The sequence below is a fragment of the Sinocyclocheilus grahami genome, unplaced genomic scaffold (genome assembly GCF_001515645.1).
Source record: "Sinocyclocheilus grahami isolate Dianchi unplaced genomic scaffold, SAMN03320097.WGS_v1.1 scaffold12.1, whole genome shotgun sequence".
Classification (NCBI taxonomy): domain Eukaryota; kingdom Metazoa; phylum Chordata; class Actinopteri; order Cypriniformes; family Cyprinidae; genus Sinocyclocheilus; species Sinocyclocheilus grahami.
The window spans coordinates 3,654,037-3,672,596 of NW_015505191.1; the positions used below are offsets into that span (position 1 = coordinate 3,654,037).

An 18,560-nucleotide genomic window follows, 5' to 3' on the forward strand; every position below is an offset into this window, starting at 1 on the left:
TATATATATATATATATATATATATATATATATATATATGACACTCATCACATTCAAAAGCATGTTATGCCAACCACCCATATACATATTACTTGATATCTAACACTTAAGCAAACTCTTAAATGCTGTCAGAAGTAGACAGACTAACCATAGAAGGCTAGAAATCTAGCATACCACTGCTTCCAATGTCAGCAAATGACAAATATTTGGCCAAATGTTTAGAATTCTCATGTTAAGTGCAACGACCAGCTTAATCCAATGACCGCATACATTCACAAACAGTCTCCACAGGGACAAAGATTTGGTCTGCATCAAACCTGAGATTCATCCACAACACACAATAAAAGACATCTCGTCCCATTCACCTTTGTTCACTCTCCTTGGATTAAACATGAATGCAACATTTGGCCTGAACGATCCCAATCTCGACACAACACCGTAAGAACACAGAGGCAAGGAGGATTCCGCACAGATTATGGAAACTGCAGGATTAAGCCCAAGCTAAATGTAAATACATGAGAGAGGGACCGAGCGAGAACAGGAGAGAGAAAATGTGTGTGGTTAAAAGAGGAAGAGATGAACTGTAATTTTGATGAATGAGAATCTAGCTCCTCACTGACAGCAACCTAATGCAGCCTTCATGGTTGGTTGAAGATACCTTACTCCAACCATCCTCCTCCAGTGATGGAAAGCACAGATGGTCAGCTTTGGCAACTTCTAAATCAAGACACTCACTGTATCGAGAAGAGGTATGGTGCCACATATGGAATGACATCACTTTTTGTAAAGAGCTGAATTGTATTAATTGTATTGATGTCTTTCCGAACCACTTCCATTAAAAAATATTACTGGAGCCCAATGACTAGCATACTGTGCATTCTTATGCCAATAGTGTACTGAAACACCAAAAAAAGTCTGTGTTTCCTATATCGCTATTCTGTGGCTCTCCAATGCTTACCATATCAACACAAACAACACAGCACACCAAGTGTGGTACATTTCCCGAACAAAGGACTGGTTCTTTTTACTTTCACATATGAATCAGTCAGAGTGGTTACTGAATTGATTTGACTCAATGAAACTGAACCATGAACTGTTACTATTATGCTGTGTTTAAAAGTTCATTCAGTTTGTTTTTGTTTACGGGCAGACAGCTCGATCTTGAGCAGCTGCTCATAGTGCTATAAGTATATTATTATTGTTACTATTAGTAATAGTCAACTGTCAACTACATGAGAAGGTAGGTCATGTAATGTAATGGTGGCACCCATTAGCGAGCGACCCGCTCCACATCCAATAAAACTATCTAGAAGACTGATTTCTATGCGAGTGTAAATCATGATGTTTCTCAACAGTTCTATTTTTTATTAGCAAAAAAAATCACTACACTTTTAAGGCTTTTGTTGTGACCTATGGTAGTTTCAACACAAAGGTTCACTTGAGGTCCAATAAGGTTCCAAATGTGGTTAATTAGCAAAAATGTGTCAACATGAACTAACAATGAAAAATTATTTTAAAGCACTTATTAAACTTAGTTCATTTCAACATTTACTACATTTGAATCTTTCTTATGCATCTATTTTATAATTGTAATAATTATAACAGAATATAATTTTATGACTATATTAATTCCTTTTTATGTAAAGCACTTTGAAATACACTTATGTATGAAATGTGCTATATAAATAAAATTGCCTAAACGTACTAATACATTATTAGTGTCAAAAGTTGTATCTTTTAACATTGTTTATTATACCTGAACTAACAAAAAACAGCTGGATTTTATTAGCACGTTAAAAAAATATATCAATACTGTAACAAATGAATTGCTTTTGTTAATTAATTTTAGTTATTGACTAATGTTATGGGCCTTGTTGTGTGTCACCATGTTATTTTAAGTTTTGCTTGTTTAGAAATGTTATATAACAGTTAGGACCAATTATTAGATCGCATGTGAGCCAAACAACAGCTCTGTGAAAAAGCAATTCAAAGTCTGTGCAAACACACCATCTGCTAGAACTGCACTACATTTAATTCTGATTTGCTAAAAGGACTAAGCAATCGCTCATAGAATCGGATTGTTAGATTCATTACGATTGCATGTTCAAGTGCCATGATGCCAGGAAAATAGCTGTAAAAGAATAACAGGCAGCAATTATGGATGCGCTGACACAACGCCAAAACGATGGACGGCGGTGCTCTCTGCTCTGACCTCCCAGCTCTGCCAACCTCATCCGCTCGAGGAAGCGCTGGTAGCAGAACATGTCCTGTCTGGACAGATGCAGCCCAGAACATGTAAGACGAGTTTAGAATGAGGCAAAAGGAAAAGAACTTTACACTCAGTAACCCATTGGCGATTGAGCCCATTTCGTCACGTTATTAATCAATAACACAACCAGACCGACGCCATTAGAAAAGCAACTTGCACTAGGCTAAATATTTTAAACATCTGCCGAACTTCCAAAGGGTTTGGCAGTGCTCTTATCACATGCGTTTGTGTACTTAACGTTTACAGCTGTGTGATGCCTGAGATCTGGGAGAGATGAAACTCTGGTACTTACGCCCTGGTTTTAGGGAAGCCCATTGACAGCAAAACATCCAGACTGTTTCCATGTTTGACAGTTCCTGGCCGGTTCTGCCGCTGCATCCGTGGAGCGACTTTGGCATATAGGTCCTCTTTTGCTGCCATGGTTCAGCTTTCCATTTGGCTTCAGAACAGCGATTTGCTTTCTTTTGATGCGTCCAAATGAACGGACACGACACACATTTAATACATCGGATCGAACGCTACATTATCTGCGTTAAAGGCTGGTTCAAAAACGCTCCATTATTCCCCACAGTCGGACAGACAGAAGTCTTGGCGGACGCGCTACGGTGTTTCTAAACACAAAATGCTTTGAGCTTCCTGCTGGAGCGCTCATGTCATTACAGTTTGAGAAAGGGGTCACCAGTCGGAAGTCAATCTCATTTGCTCCGCGTATCGACAAACACCGCTATCAATTCGCCACGGGAGGAAATATCATTCGGCGGAGCCACGCGCGGCTCGGGGTATTGTTAGAAATGCTGTAGCGGGAGCGTCGCGAGCGAAATCTATCAATACTTCTTACATTGGTTCCTCCTAGACATGACTTATTTATGAATGGGGCTTGATTGAAAGCGGTAGTAGCCTATCAGCAGCCGGAGTCCGCCAGGCCCCGCCCCAAACTCTTAAAGTCGCAGTTTTGAAAGGTGAAGTTGAGCCCAATAGCGTCTAACGGCAAGACAGCGCAGTTCAGTGAGAAGCATCATCATCGTCAGTGACGTCTGCTCACGTTCATTAGAATGCTCTTATGTAACGGCGCGCAGGTAGAACGTAGACCGCATCATGTGGAGCCTGTAGGATAAGCGCTTACATAAAAAAAAAAAAAAAAAAGTGAGGGGGCTGTATGTGGCCAGCCCCCAAAAAGAGATCCAAATCAAATCTTGAAAAATCATACATTCTGTAAATCGGTGAATGAACTGTAATCAAAGCTGCCTTGTATGTAGTACAGCTGACATGCTCTTTATTTTCTGATAGTTACTGCATTATTCTACTGTATTAAACATTTTTCTGTGAGCCTTTTTGTGAGGGTTTGTCATATTTAGTTGTAATACTAATATTAATACTGGGACAATTAAACTGAGTAGTTGTTTAGGGTTTTGTGGCAAAGAGCAAAAAAAACCTGTCTGAAACCAACTATTTTTCCCGACCTGGTGGCACTGGAATTGCACACTTCAAATGTAATTATCTACATCTTTTATGGGAAAAATCAGCCTATTAAAATCATCAATGCAATCAAAACAATTTATTTAATGACAATTTCAAGTTGATTTCAACAGGGTTGAAAGCTATGCAAAATGTATTGTTATCCAACACTGCCGCCTAGCGGTCATATTCAGAACATTGTAGATCGCCTCACATTTTTTAGACACGTTAAAAAATAAATACACTAATTCCTAATGTCATCCTACATGATGGAGAAGTGATATTTCCCAGAATCAGTCATATTGTTCATCTGAGACAACCACAAATAACATTGCTTAATTTAATGTTCACAAGCGGTTTTCTGCATGAAACACAGAAAACCAGAGGAATGTCAACATCTTATATATTCCTTATGTCATATTCAGTAAATTTCATTTATTAGAAGAATGGGATCAAGTCACACATTAAAAATGCAATCAAATAAAAGGAAAAAAAAGGGGTTTTGTCATTTGTTCTCAGATGAATAATTCAGAGGTCAATAAAGCACGATTTCAAATCTTAAAAAATCTAATAAAAAGACAGAAAGATCTATTTACATTACATAAAAGGTATAAACACATAAAAACACACAAGGTACTCTATCATAAAAAAGCCAGTGAAGTAAACAAACCACATATCAATGACTACAATGTACAGCAAATGTTTATATAAAGGAGAGGGGACATTATATCCTGAATGGTGAACATTCATAGTAGCCTAGCTTCTCTTCCCCAAGAAGTTTCCATCTCATAGTGCAGAGTTATGTAAAAATAGCATTGGACATCTTAGTCCACACATAACTAAACAAAACAACAAAGCATATTCTATTAATAGAGAATTGATCTTAGACCCTTTAGGTTTGTGTTCCACTCACAGATTAATCATAGTTCAATAAATTACATTTCTATTCATTTCTACAAAACCGAGACACAGGTTTAGATTCCTAAAACTCAATCTGCAATCTGCACATTTACAATGGCTGCTTTAAAGCTTTTGAATATTTCTATGGTCAACCAGCTTGGAAAGCCAAGTAGAAAGGCATTTCTCATCACATACACACTGATCCTGATTTGTATGAACTTCTTAAACAGAAAAAAATTGATCTAGGCATTGAATCTCCACATTTCATGCAGAGTAGCACACACTACACAACAAAAGATGATTTCTGTCTGAATTCCCCCTGAAACAGACACACAAAACAGTGAAAATATAATTATTTTAGCATTACCACTACCTCTGTTGGTAGAAAAGGTTACAATTAGAAAAGGACATTCAAAATTAACTATTGAAAAGAAAAATCCTGATCAATATCATTTACACAACTGAGCAAGATATGTTGTACTTACATCCTCATCATCCATATCATCTGTTCTGGGCTGTGTATAAACAGCTTGTTTTGGCTTGCTGCAAGAGATTTATATATATTTATTACATTATAGAAATTTTTTTATAGTATAATATGTCAGAAATGAGATTATATGTGCCACAGATAAGAAAAACAACTCATACCTTTCTGCTTTTTCTGTGAAAAAAAAAACATAAGCAAATAAATCAATCATTTTGAATTTCTAATTATTATAGTTAACCTATCTCTCTCTCTCTCAAACACACACACTTATGCAGTGAGAACTTACTTGGCAGATATCCCTTTTTACTGGCAAACCAGAGACCAAAGAGGAGCAATCCGACTGCCAGCAAAGCCACAATAACCCCCGCAACAATGCCTCCAACATTTAGATCATCTATAACAAAGAAAAACATCAAAATGAAGTAAATCAAGACATCTGTTAGAGAAGTAAATACCAGAAATATTAAAAAATCATACTTGATTCTCTCTCTTTAGAAAGTCAAAAATGTTGCTTTTTGAATAATTGAGAATTTTCAAGCCAAGCCAAAGAGTGGGATTTAAGGCTTGTTTGCACCAAGTCTAAAGATAAATACATAAGCATTCATACAAGTATACGATAATGTTGTTTATTGTAAGCTAAGCAGCATGCACTGCAGTTATGTTGTCTGCTGCTTTAAATTCTCGAGTGATTTTTATTGGCTGTCAATGATCTTATCGTTCCTCACCTGGGGAAAAAATCTTAAAGTGATTTCTGTCATGTGTATTTTCATAGAATTAGAATGATTATTACAACTTTATAGTTACAGCTATTTATAGCTATAGTTTTTGTCCTTGGCGTGAACACAATGTATTCTGCAGGATTTTTAAAATCCAATTTTAGGCTTTTTACAACCTTTTTTAAGACACCGTATGAGTGGGATAGGGCACTATCTTTGGTAACATATGTAACCAAACAATGACTGTAAAAATATGATTTACAGTTCAAATACAGGTTTTCACAAAAACTAATTTTTTTTAATTGGATGAGTCAAAAGGATCAATTATTATATTTAAAACATGCAATTATATCTTACTGTCTTACTAAGCCATATTAGCCTGTTTAACGGTTCACATTTACAACTGAGTGATTGCAGTGGAAAACAAAAATTTGGTCAATTATCACATTGGTCTAAACAAAAAGAGCAGATGGCTTTATTGAAAATGCTAATTCATTCCCTTCCAGTAGGTGGCACTTTTGGAATGCAGATGTAAAGCGCTTTCCCCTGTAACCGCTGCACTCATGAACGCTTTCAGGCATTACAAACAAGATGAAATTTAAAATGAATGAATGAGGCATTTAAATAGCGCTATATTGTGTATTGCTGTACACCCAAAGCTTTACAATCATATGAGGGGTCTCTCCTTAACCACCACCAGTGTGCAACAGTGTGCAACATCCACCTGGATGATGCGATAGCAGCCACAGTACAAAAGCGCCAGTGCGCTCACCAGCTACAGGTGGAGAGGAGAGAGAGTGATAGAGTCAATTCATTGGATGGGATTATTAGGAGGCCATGATTGACAAAGGCCAGTGGAGTGAATTTGGCCAGGACACCGGGGTTACACCCCTAATCTTTACGAGAAGTTTAGGGTTTATGACAACAGAGAGTCAGGACCTCAGTTTAACGTCTCATCTGAAGGACGGTGGTTTTTTTTACAGTATAGTGTCCCCGTCACTATACTGGGGAATTAGGACCAACACAGACCGCAGGGTGAGCACCCCCTGCTGGCCTCACTAACACTAAAATGAACTCGGTTCCCTTCATCTGTCCATATCGTGATTCTTGTGCGTCCCTAAATTTAAGTCTTCTTGAAATTATGAGTAAGACTTTTATTGTACTGTTTAAGACTTATGGCCTTAAATTTGATACAACTAAATTTAAGTCTTTTTAAGGACCCTTGGAAACCCTGGAACAGGCCTTTATTTTAGCACCCTACTAACCAATAAGTTATGATTTCCAAGAAAGAAAATAACTTGACCAAATCTACAGCATCAAGAATTATTCATTGAGTTTCTTGTGTGCTGTCAGACAGACTTCTACTGTATGGGACTACCATCTCTGCCTTGAGAAAGGTGAAGATAGCATTTTTCAACAGTACTGAATTTCCAAATATAGTAGCAAACTTCAAGGACTCCCCAAAACATGGGGAATTCCACTAAATAAACTTCTGTAAATAGATCTGTTATCCTACAAAGAATTTTTATTTGTTATTTGAACTGTATTTTAAAAACTTGAGTAGGTACACCTGATCAAATGTGACAATGTCAAAGAAGCCTTGTAAAGTTTTATAATGCAGTGAACTGTAAGTACAGTTATTATTTGAAAGCAATGAAAATGTTACATACCAGGGAAACACATTTTCATTTCAAAATTCTGCACCTTTCCAGACATCTCTGTAGATTTATCAGACCATATTTCATAATGAAAAACAAATTAAATTAAATTAAGGGTGTAATGATTAAAGGTTCAATTCATAATACTGAATTCACAATTTGATACTCTCAGAATACTAGAAACTAGTGTTGTCACAGTAACAAAATTTCAGCAGTCAGTACCAACACCAGTAAAATTTCTTGATTCTTGGTACCGTAGCGCTGAATAAAAACTCCAGTACTTCAAACAATATTGAGTGGATTCTCTCTAAGTACTCATCTGATTGGACACTGTGTTCATGCACTCAACAGACATGTCTGTGATTGGCTACAGTGGTCAACGCTTCAAAAACATGTGGCAAACTGAAACCATCAATGCCCTTCACAGAATATTTAAGACAACAGAATAGGGGCAGTAGTCTGGAAACACAAAATTTTTTCCATACTCCGTTTTCTTTTTCCCATACATATCCAGACCCTTAAAATACTAAAAATCAAACTGCATATTGTGTAAGAACCCTGACTTACGGACTTCCATGCGCGCTGCATCTCCACGCTGAGGGGTGCCTTCTCCATTACTGGCCTCACAGAAATATGAACCAGTATCCAACTTAGACACACTCGCAAACTCCTGATCACACAAAGAAATACATTTTACAAATATAATCTATAATCTTCCAAAACAATACCAAACTAATGACAAGTTCAAATTCTAGAAATATATAGTTCTGAATTTTTGAAACGTTCCAGTCATTTGTTGTGAATATATATTATGGAAGCCTGTTACTACCACAGGACATAAAAATAAAAAAAAAGTAATAGCGACTTTTCTCTGAATTGCGTTATAAACTTAAAATTCTTTTTTTTCTACTTCAATTTTTTTTTCAGTTCTGAGTTTACATCTCTTAATTCTGACTTTTTTTTCTTGCAATTCCATTGCTAAAGTCAGAATTGCAAGACAAAGTCAAAAAATTCAAGAATGTCGAGATGTTAATTCTCACAATTCCGACTTCTTAGAATTCATAGAGTTTATACAGGGTTTCTGCAGGATTTTAAAGCTCAAATTTAAGACCTTTCTAAGACCTGCAATGTCTATAGTACCATATTAAACTGTAAAATTACTGTAAAATGCATAATTTACAGTTCAGATACAAGTTTTCACAAAAACAAAACATTTTATAAAATGATAAACTTTACATTTCAGCCTTTAAACCATTTTTAAGAAAAGTAGTCAAAAGAATTATTATATTAATTTAAACAATTATTATCAATAAATTATTATATAAATTAAATAACAAATTAGGGGTGTGCGATATTGACAAAATATTATATCTCGATAATTTTCTGGGATTTTATCGATAAAGATATAATTTGACAATATTTTGCTATAGAGTGTGTTATTGTGCTGATATCTTATCTCTAATTGTGCTAACAGCTGACTCCTGAATTTTTTGATATTCTTCATATTCTGTGTGGTCAGTTCACAGCAGTGATAGAAATGAATAATTTCCAAGTTACAAGTTTTATGGCCATTTTTATCTTTAAGACATTTTTTCTAAAAGTGTGCACCATCTTTTGAGTCAAATTCTTGCATTTGGGCTGTTACCAAGCAAATGAAATCAGTATCAACAAAATTGATCTTTGCAACGCATAGGAAACACAGAAGCTGCATTAGAAGTGGCATTTAGATGCATTTACACACTGTTTAATGCAGCTCAGAGGGACATGGAATACCTGCAGTTACAAATGCATAAATAATGTTTTGATATCTTAAACATAAAACATTGAAAACTGGTGTTTGAAATTATTTTTCAAATGAAAAGGTACCTTAAATGTGAAATTAAAACTACCAGTCACTGTTAAGTGAGTCATTGCGATTGAACCGAATCATTTACACGGTTGAATGTGGTGTCTAAAACGTAAGTCTCTTAATATTAACTTCTTGTTTATTGAACTGTTGAATAAAATCAGTATCACATTTGTAATCATGTTGACTTTTGGAGAAAAAAACGGCACTCTTCCTGTGATATTATCTATATGAAATGATATAAGTATATACATTTTCTGGTATCTTGAATTATGTGATAATTCTAAATGCATTTTAATAGACTGATTAATGCAGTGAAAGAATGCACTATAAATGCACACGCGCACTAGTCTAACCTCCTAGACTTCATCACGTAATGTATGCGTGCACTCTGTAGGTGTTTTGTTTGCTTTTCGCGAGATACTCGATAATATCAAATCGCACATCATTAAAACAACAATTATGATATTATCGCAGACCATACATATCGCACACCCCTATACTGTTTAGATTTTTTATAATGCATTGTCTTCTTATCGATCCACCAGTTCACATTTAAAGCTCTGCGTGTTTGCAGGGTAAAAACATGAGTCGATTTTTGCATTGGTCTGAACTATAACTGTTTCCCCGGTAACAGCTGTACACAAACATGCAACGCTCATGTTTATTTAATGAAATCATAGCCTTTTGAAGTTTAATTGTCACATTGGGCCATATCACAATTTTGGTCTTTCCATCCCCAAATTTAAGACCTCTTGAAATCATAATTAAGACTTTCTTGTACAATTGAATACTTTTTAAGGCCTTAAATTTGATACAACTACATTTAAGACTTTTTAAGACTTTTTTAAGACCCGCAGAAACCCTGTTATATCTTGTAATTGTGAGTTTTCATCAGAATTGTGAGGGGAAAAAAGACAGATTTGTGAGATATAAACTCTGAAATGCAAGAAAAATGTCTGAATTGTGAGATAAATAGGCTAGTCTATATTATCATTTGGCAGATACAAACTTCCATAATTTATACACACACATTCATTATATATGCTTGCTATTCTGTATTTTCTAATATTGTAGATGAACACTCACCAGGTTACCACTGAAAATGTTCATCTTGTAGGTGAGGTTCTTAAAATTGGGGAACTTGGTTGGATCCTCAGGGAGGGGAGTGTTGTCCTTGTACCACCTGTAGGTGGATGGAGGGGAGCCATCTGTGTCGAAGCAGGTCAGGCGGGCGTTACTGCCTGTTGTGACTGATGAAGGGATTCTGGATACAGGCTTGGAAGGAGGCACTGTAGTGGAGGGAATTACAAGACTGTTTGGTGTATTATATCATTTCATCAAAGCAATATTCTATGCTATCCATTGTTAAATATAAACAACGCCAAACCCCACTGACTTTTTCAAAATATCTTGTGTTCAACAGAAAAATAAATGTATATAGGTTTGGAACGACATGAGGATGAGACAGAAGTTTTTGCTGTTTACAAGCTAGGGTTGTGATTTATGATGACATGTATATCAGTGACAGCTCTCAGATAGTATGTTTTCATGTATATCATACAACATGATTTACCAAGGACTGTGAGTTTGATGGTCTTCTCGTCATATCCACCATTGCCAGACACCTCACAGTCATAGTCTCCGGTGTCTGCTCGTGTCACCTTGTTAAATCTCAGTCCTCCATCATACACAGTGATACGGCCTGCATACTTACCTAATGAAAGAAAAAATAATGCACAATGCTATATATTTTCCTCCATTCACATATCACACATCAACAAACAATAAGAGAATGCTACTGCAAGGTTATAACAATAAACTGGATGACAACAGTAAAGTTTTTATCCATACCAGTTGGCTGGTTATCAAAGTAGACCAATGTTTGAGAGCCCTTGAGATCCTTGAACTTCCATTCTACTCTAGGTGATGACCCAAAGTCAGCAGTGTAGGAACATTTCAAGTCAACTCCTAAAAAAAAAAGTTATACTTTGTGCATAAATGTTTTTCACATCAAAAATTGAATGCTTAAACCAGGATCACCCAAAATAGGCAGACCTGTCCTTAGGCCAGCAAGTAGAGAGAGGCTCCCCAGTAAATTGTAACACCTCACAAATTCTTCTTCTTCAATTACTATTCAAAACCTATGCAGCCACTACATTATGTTTTCTTTATTATTTAAATATGGCTGCCTACTGACTCATAGAAATAATTATAATTTAAAGACAAACAAACAGAAAAAGCAAAATGAAACTTACCCTCATTCTCTTTCACTTTTACTGCGGGATTACCAACAGAAACCGTAAAAGCGGCATGCAGTCCTGTAGACAGAAAGAGAGGGACTTAATCCTTAATACATCAATAAAAAATTATTCTTAAAATCACATTAAAAACATTACAAATTGCATTAACAGTTGTATCCAGAGTGGAATGATGCTCAGACATCATCTTCATCTAGGCCGACCACTTATTTTTCTATCTAACAGAAACATCAGGACAAACACAATCAATCTAATGCAACACATGACCTAGAACCCTGTTCATTTAGAGAGCTCAAAAAAAGAAACGTAATTCGTGAAACTATGCAAATGATAAACATTTCAGCATTAAAGGAAAACTATTACTCTTCAACCATATTAAAGTAGGTTTACACACATCCCATGTAATCTAATCTTGTAATGTGTTCTATAGACCCATTGGACACCCTAGCCATGTTGGCACAACTGTAAATGTTTCAGATTGAGATCAAATGCGTTTTAGATCTTTTCAAACAAGAAAAACTTTTCAAAATGTACCCCTTTCAAATAACTTTCGAAATTTCAAACATGTCAGCAAAGAAGAAGCTTGCACTTATGTTGGGTCACCAAGACCAAGAAGAGAAACAATTATAGGTCTATTATACAATTCCATCGTCCATTTCAAAAAGCCTTGCTAAAACAATAACTGTGACACAGGCAAAATGTGCGGTTTCATTAAAAAAAAACTGAACCCCTTTATTCTACCACAAATGTAGACAGGCTGCAACAGATGAAAGCCAGAAACGTTATGACTTTAGGGCAGTTACAATGGCTTTTCCAACTGCTAGCCTGAACAACGGATAAACAACCAATAGGCCTATACCACGAATCCCCATTCATTGACAAACATTGTTTGTCGCTCTACCAATTACTTCAATCATCGTTATTAAGTTTTCCAGACTATTTGCGATTCTGAAACAGTTTTTCCCATGTGTACTTGAGGGAACCAGCTATAAACAAACACGATACTCAAATACTCTGAATTCACGATGACACAATTGTTTCTCTGTCTGCTCAATAGTAGCCTTGTGTGCCTTGTGTTGTGTGTATGCGCGCAGTTGATGCTATCAAGAATTAGCCTAGATGTTTCAGTGTTACTGGTTGACTACTAATAATATTCAATAATACAAATATAACACTTGTAACTTATTAAAATACTGTGGCTATACTGTTAATTGTTTCTTTCTTTCTTGTTGGTCACAATTTCCTGCTTGTGGAGCTCGGGTTTCGGATGGGGGATGGGCAAGGTGGAAATACAGGTTCTCCAGGACAGGTGCCGTCGAGCCGTGAAAGGCCTTCTTTCACATTTAAACAGCAATACAATTATATTTAAAATGCTGTTTCTATTCGACCTAAATACAAAACTTAAGTTAGGATAATTAGGTACCGTAGCAAAGCAGATATGCTCAATTTTGCTACGCATGAAGCGCTGTATCGAATCCTATTTCGAACTGCTCTTAGTTGACTCGGTTCACTGATTCATTTGAGTCATTGCTTACGAATGTGAATATGATCATACTAAAGTTAAAACCGGTTCGGCTTCAAGTAGTTAGTCGGAATTATCATTCATCTCAACAAGAACCGACTCAAAATAACGACAGGGAACTGGTCAAATAAGGCCACATTTGCCACTGTTTTCTCTTTTTGCAGACCTATATGCCTACTAGCCTAAATAAACTCTAATGTAAACGCTAAATTCCACTTTATGTACAATTTAATAAATGTGAGAAATCGCTGATGAAATGTTTTAGCAATATAGGCCTAACAGTTTTTTATATATATATTAAAAGTTTTTTTAAATTAAAAGTTTAGATTGAATATTTCACAGAAGACATTAGTCAATGACAGGGCGTAATAAAAATGAAATGTAAACATGATTCAAACACTGAAAACATGGATTCCTACCTGTGACTGAGATAGAGAGGCACACAAAGACGAAGGTCAACATATCCACTTTGAAATACTCCAAAGTCATCCAAAATATAGCTTTTTTTTTTTAAAGATAAAAATAAATGAAAAATGCCTGGTTTTATATTACCTTACGAGTAGATTTAGGGAGTTGTGTATTTGCTATGCCCTCGCAAAGCTCAGCTGAGTCAAGATAAGCTGAAAGGTTGAAACCAAACGCCCTCCTAAGTGATACTGTGTTGCCTGGACCGCGTGCGATTGGTTGAACACACCACATTAAGACACTCCCGCTGCGTGACGTCATGAACGTAAACACAGGTTCAAGAAAGACGAACTGCTTCTCAGAATAAACCCGGTTTGGGAGTTCAAACCGTAGCTTATATATCCTTATTGTGAATTATATATGCATACTTAGTAAGATAGATGATAAGATTTTCAGGAACAAACCTGTCAGGGGAGAGTGAAGAGTTATGGGTCTTGTCAAATAAGACTTTGGTAATGTATTATTTAATAGTCAAAACATAATGCACTTTGTTGAAATGATTTTCAATATCGCATTTTAAAGGTCTAATTTTACAAATTAGTGCAATGAACCATGGAGTTTTATAGCAGTACAGTATAGAATAAAACTGATCTTGTCCCTGCATCTGTGTTTAGCTGAGAAAAATTTAGCTGGAACTCATAAAGAACACATAATATGCTAGGAATGGAAAATGAAATTATTTATCTGAGTCTTGCATGACATCTCTTGGGGAAAACTTGTGGAGCCAGAGAAAATGAAGTTGGAAAATGAGTTAAGTTGTCAGTGAATGTTTTGAAAAAATGCACAGGTGCTGGAAAATGAAAGAAAAGTATATTTGATTGTTCTTTTTAATTTTTTAGATTTGCTTTTTTTTTTTTTTTTACATTACCGTATGTAAATGTGGTTAGTCTTTGTGCCTACACTATAAAGATGTATGTGTAGGTTTTTTTACGGATTGATTTTCTTTAAATGCAACATATTGTTCTGACACTTGACTATTTACTTGTTGAACAGGCTAATACAGAAATGGAGCCCATCATTTCTTTACTGCCACTGAGTCCATTTTTCAACTCAAAATGTCAATTCACTGAAAGAACAATATTCATTCCATCCATCTCGTGTTATAGGAGGAACTTATTGTTATTGTTAGTTATATGCTATCAAAACATAATAAAAGCTTCAGGGCAGGGGCCTCATTTATAACCGTTGCGTACGCACAAAACCTGCCCTGAAAGAGGCGTATGCCACTTCATACGCAAAAGGTGGGATTTATAAAAAACAAACTTGACGGGATAATTTGCGCACCTGCACGCAAACTCTGACCCATGCGTACTCACATTTTTCCTGGAGAGAGAAAAGTAATGAAGTAAACGACCATTTTAAACTGTTTTCATTTCATCATATAGGCTACATTTACATTAAATATTCCACTCTCATTAATGGATATAAGCACTGAAATTACATAAAGTCATTACGCAGAAGTTAAACCATAATTATATGAATTTAGACAGCCTATTTGTAGTGGATGCACTTGATTACTTTTCCTGTGGTATGTTATGTTTTAATGACAGCGAGGAGTGCTATAAGTGCACAATAATTTATCTTTAAAGTAAACTGCACATCTCATGTTATGAGAAAATATTTTTAGCGAGAACAATGATCAATGATGGGCACTTACTTCGATATTGTGGCGGACACGGCTGGATTCTGTGGAACGGACTATTGTCCGGTTTGAATAGTACAATTGATAATAGCTTACTGTACAACCACAGCTGCACAGAAGTGTTGATGTCGTGTGAAGGCATCTCCACAACATTATGATACAACTTGAAGAAAACGGTAAGTAAGATCCACTAAAAATAGCTAAAAGATGTTCACCTTATCAGCAAAACTGCATTAATTTAATTTGATTTGAATGTTTTTTTTTAACCAACTGAAATATTATTGGGCCAGTGGAAATGAATGAACTCTATTCTAAATGATTTTCTGAGAACTATTTTAAACAGTTTTTTATGGATATTTTGATATATTTATTCAAAGACATGCCTACCGGGTTATTTTTAGCAATAAAAATTAATGTGTATGGCACAAATGGCATTTATAGTCCGTATCTCATATTTCCTTAATGTCTTGTACCTTTGACAGTGTTAAACATGGTGCCATGTGGAAGGGAATATGCATAGAAATGATATGCAGATGAGGTTATGCATCGTAAAACTAGGCGTTGTAAGCTCCATATATGGTGATTTCGGGGAGGAGTCGTGGTGGAGATGCACATATGCACAATCTTCCCCTGACTGGGATTTATAAAGGGATTTTTGCGCAGGTTCTGGCGTATGCATGGTTTTATAAATCTGAAAACTTTTGAGCGTACACAAAATCCAGCTTTTGCGCCTACATACACTTTTAGGATGAAATCTACGTAGTTTTATAAATGAGACCCCATTACTTCCTCCTCCCTCATGTAAATGTGGGTGTTCACATGTAATTAAATTTTGATGATTTGAGCACACAGCTCATGAATATTTACATTTGAGTTTCATTAAATGACCATCCCTACAGTATAAATTCTGTGGTATCTCTTGTTCTTTGAAACCACAATAATGGGGAAGACTACTGACTTGACAATGGTCCAGAAGACAATCATTGACACCCTCCACAAAGAGGGTAAGTCGCAGAAGGTCATTACTGAAAGGTGTGGCTGTTCACAGAGTGCTGTACCAAAGTAAATTAAATGCAGAGCAAGTCCAGCAGGACTTGGCCCACAGCGCCAAAACCACCTCCAAGTGGTTTGCTGACCATGATATTACTATGCTTGATTGGCCAGCCAACATGCCTGACCTGAACCCCATATGGAATCTATGGGATATTTTCAAGAAAAAGATGAGAAACAGTCGATCCAACAATACAGACGAGCTGAAGGCTCAATAGTGCCTCAGCAGTGCTGATCGCTTCCATGCCACACCTCACTGATGCTGTAATTTGTGCTAAAGGAGCCCCGACCAAGTATTGAGTGCATAAATGAACATACTTTGAAGAACTTGAACTCACCCTCAAGTCGTCCTAGGTGTATATGACTTTCAGACTTCTTTCAGACGAATCCAGTCGGAGTTATATTAAAAATTGTCTTTGATCTTTCAAGCTGTTTCATGGCACTCAGCAGGTGTTGCATGCATCAATCCAAAAGCACTTAATTAAAATGCATGCTCACTGTTGTACACTGGAAGCAGTTCTGGGCGGATGACGTATGGAGGTCGGCTTTGCGCATGCGCCGCTCAGAAGTGACGCACGCGGAAGTGCAGCGGAGAGATCGAAACAAAACAGCAGTCACTTATTAGAAGTACAAAACGAGGATTTGTAAAGAAGAATGTCGAAGGATTTCGATATAAGCCAAGAGGAGACTGGATTTCCTTTGCTAAAGTAAGGAAAATTTGCTTCCTTTGCTCCTGTTAACAAACGTTGGTTTTCATGAGACTCACCGGCGCATGCACAGCACTGACCTCATACGTCATCCGCCCGGAGCTGCTTCCGTGTACAACAGTGAGAGCAAGCTAGATTAAAGTGATTATTACGTTTTGAATATGGATATTTTTCTTACAAAAACACATCGATTCGCTACAGAAGGCCTTTGTTCACCCCCCGGAGCCGTGTGAGACACTTTTTTTTATGGATGGGCAATTTTTATTTAACTGCTTTTGGACTGATGCATGCAACACACGCTGAGTGGCATGAAACAGCTTGAAAGATCAAAGACAATTTTTTATATAACTCCGACTGGATTCGTCTGAAAGAAGAAAGTCATATACACCTAGGATGACTTGAAGGTGAGTAATTTATGGGCTAATTTTCATTTTTGGGTGAACTAACCCTTTAAAACAAAAAAACATTTGAAATGTTTTACTTTACATGTAATGAATCTAGAATATATGAAAGTTTCACTTTTTTAATTAAGTTACCAAAAAAAATTTACTTTTTCACGATATTCTAATTTTTTGAGATGCACCTGTATAATATGTTTGATTTTCTGATTACAGACATCTAACCATTTTGGAATGAGCTGTTGTTGCAGGATAGTTTGTTTTTAGGCTGAGGAGGAAGTTTTTATTTATTATGTTTAAATAATTTGTTGAACTATTTTATTTCAAATTATCATAGAAAATAACCCTGATTTATCCTGGAATATTCCTTTATGTTTTTACTGTCTTAACCAGTATATTTCACCATTTTCAGACACCTCACATCCATAATCTCTAGTGTCTGCTTGTGTCACCTCAATAAGCCTTAGTCCTCCATTACACTGTGATATGGTCTTCATATTGAACTGATGAAAGAAAACAGATACAACGCAATGACATCCCCCAACATCACAATTGGAAAATGAATAACTAATTCTCATACAATATCCATGTTGTTTACATATCAAACACAATGAAAAGTCAATGCTTCTGCAAAGTTATAATGATAAACTGGAAGACAACAGAATTATTAACAACAGTATAGTTTTAATCCATACTAGTTAAGGATTCAAATGTTTTAATATAAAGATCTTTGCACTGGCATTTTCAGACCCGGAGGTGCTTGAAGAACCAGCTTTAATGTTTAGTAGCAGGAGATGAAAATAGATCTGGATGTTTTGTTTGACAAATGATTGATTAAAAAAAACATTGTAGATGAAAATACTGAACATAGTACTAAAAATAGTAGACTATACTAGAATATTCTACTTAATCACTTACAGTATATACAATTAAATTAATTAAATAAATAAAAAAACTGAAATTATGACAGTCTTGGATTTGTACCTCTAGTTTTATTTTCCTTGTTTCGGCCTACTGTTTGTTTCTTATTTTCTCATTAAAAACCCTGCTCATAGATCCTAGCCTCTGCTCTGTTTTCCCCAGCTTTTCCTCAACATTACACACCATCTCACCTTTAGGATCTAGCAGATATGCAGCTTCTCCTCCTGCACCAGGGTGAGCGTTCCCTTGAGGACCACACCCGT

At 36.1% G+C, this 18,560-nt stretch overlaps 2 protein-coding genes across 3 annotated transcripts in view; both read right to left on the minus strand.

The window, feature by feature from the left end:
• Positions 1–3,080, minus strand: part of ubash3ba (ubiquitin associated and SH3 domain containing Ba) — a 27,968-nt gene extending 24,888 nt beyond the window's left edge. The window contains exon 1 of the mRNA XM_016288900.1: positions 2,562–3,080. Within this exon, the coding sequence (XP_016144386.1) occupies positions 2,562–2,689 (128 nt within the window). The 5' untranslated portion in view covers positions 2,690–3,080. The remainder of the gene's footprint in view (positions 1–2,561) is intronic.
• Positions 3,081–4,139: 1,059 nt separating this feature from the next.
• LOC107597734 (junctional adhesion molecule A-like) lies at positions 4,140–13,763 on the minus strand. Of its 2 annotated transcripts, XM_016288912.1 has the most exons (11): positions 13,534–13,763; positions 11,590–11,652; positions 11,186–11,302; positions 10,908–11,048; positions 10,421–10,623; positions 8,053–8,155; positions 7,498–7,545; positions 5,398–5,505; positions 5,273–5,285; positions 5,110–5,167; positions 4,140–4,943 (listed from the first exon to the last, which is right to left on the minus strand). In XM_016288912.1, exons 1-11 carry the CDS (start codon positions 13,601–13,603, stop codon positions 4,908–4,910), a joined length of 960 nt encoding a protein of 319 aa, XP_016144398.1. In that variant the 5' UTR covers positions 13,604–13,763; the 3' UTR covers positions 4,140–4,907. The 2 variants fall into 2 exon arrangements, with proteins under 2 accessions (XP_016144398.1, XP_016144404.1); XM_016288918.1 differs by lacking the exon at positions 7,498–7,545 and having other exon boundaries at positions 13,534–13,762.
• Positions 13,764–18,560: the final 4,797 nt, after the last annotated feature.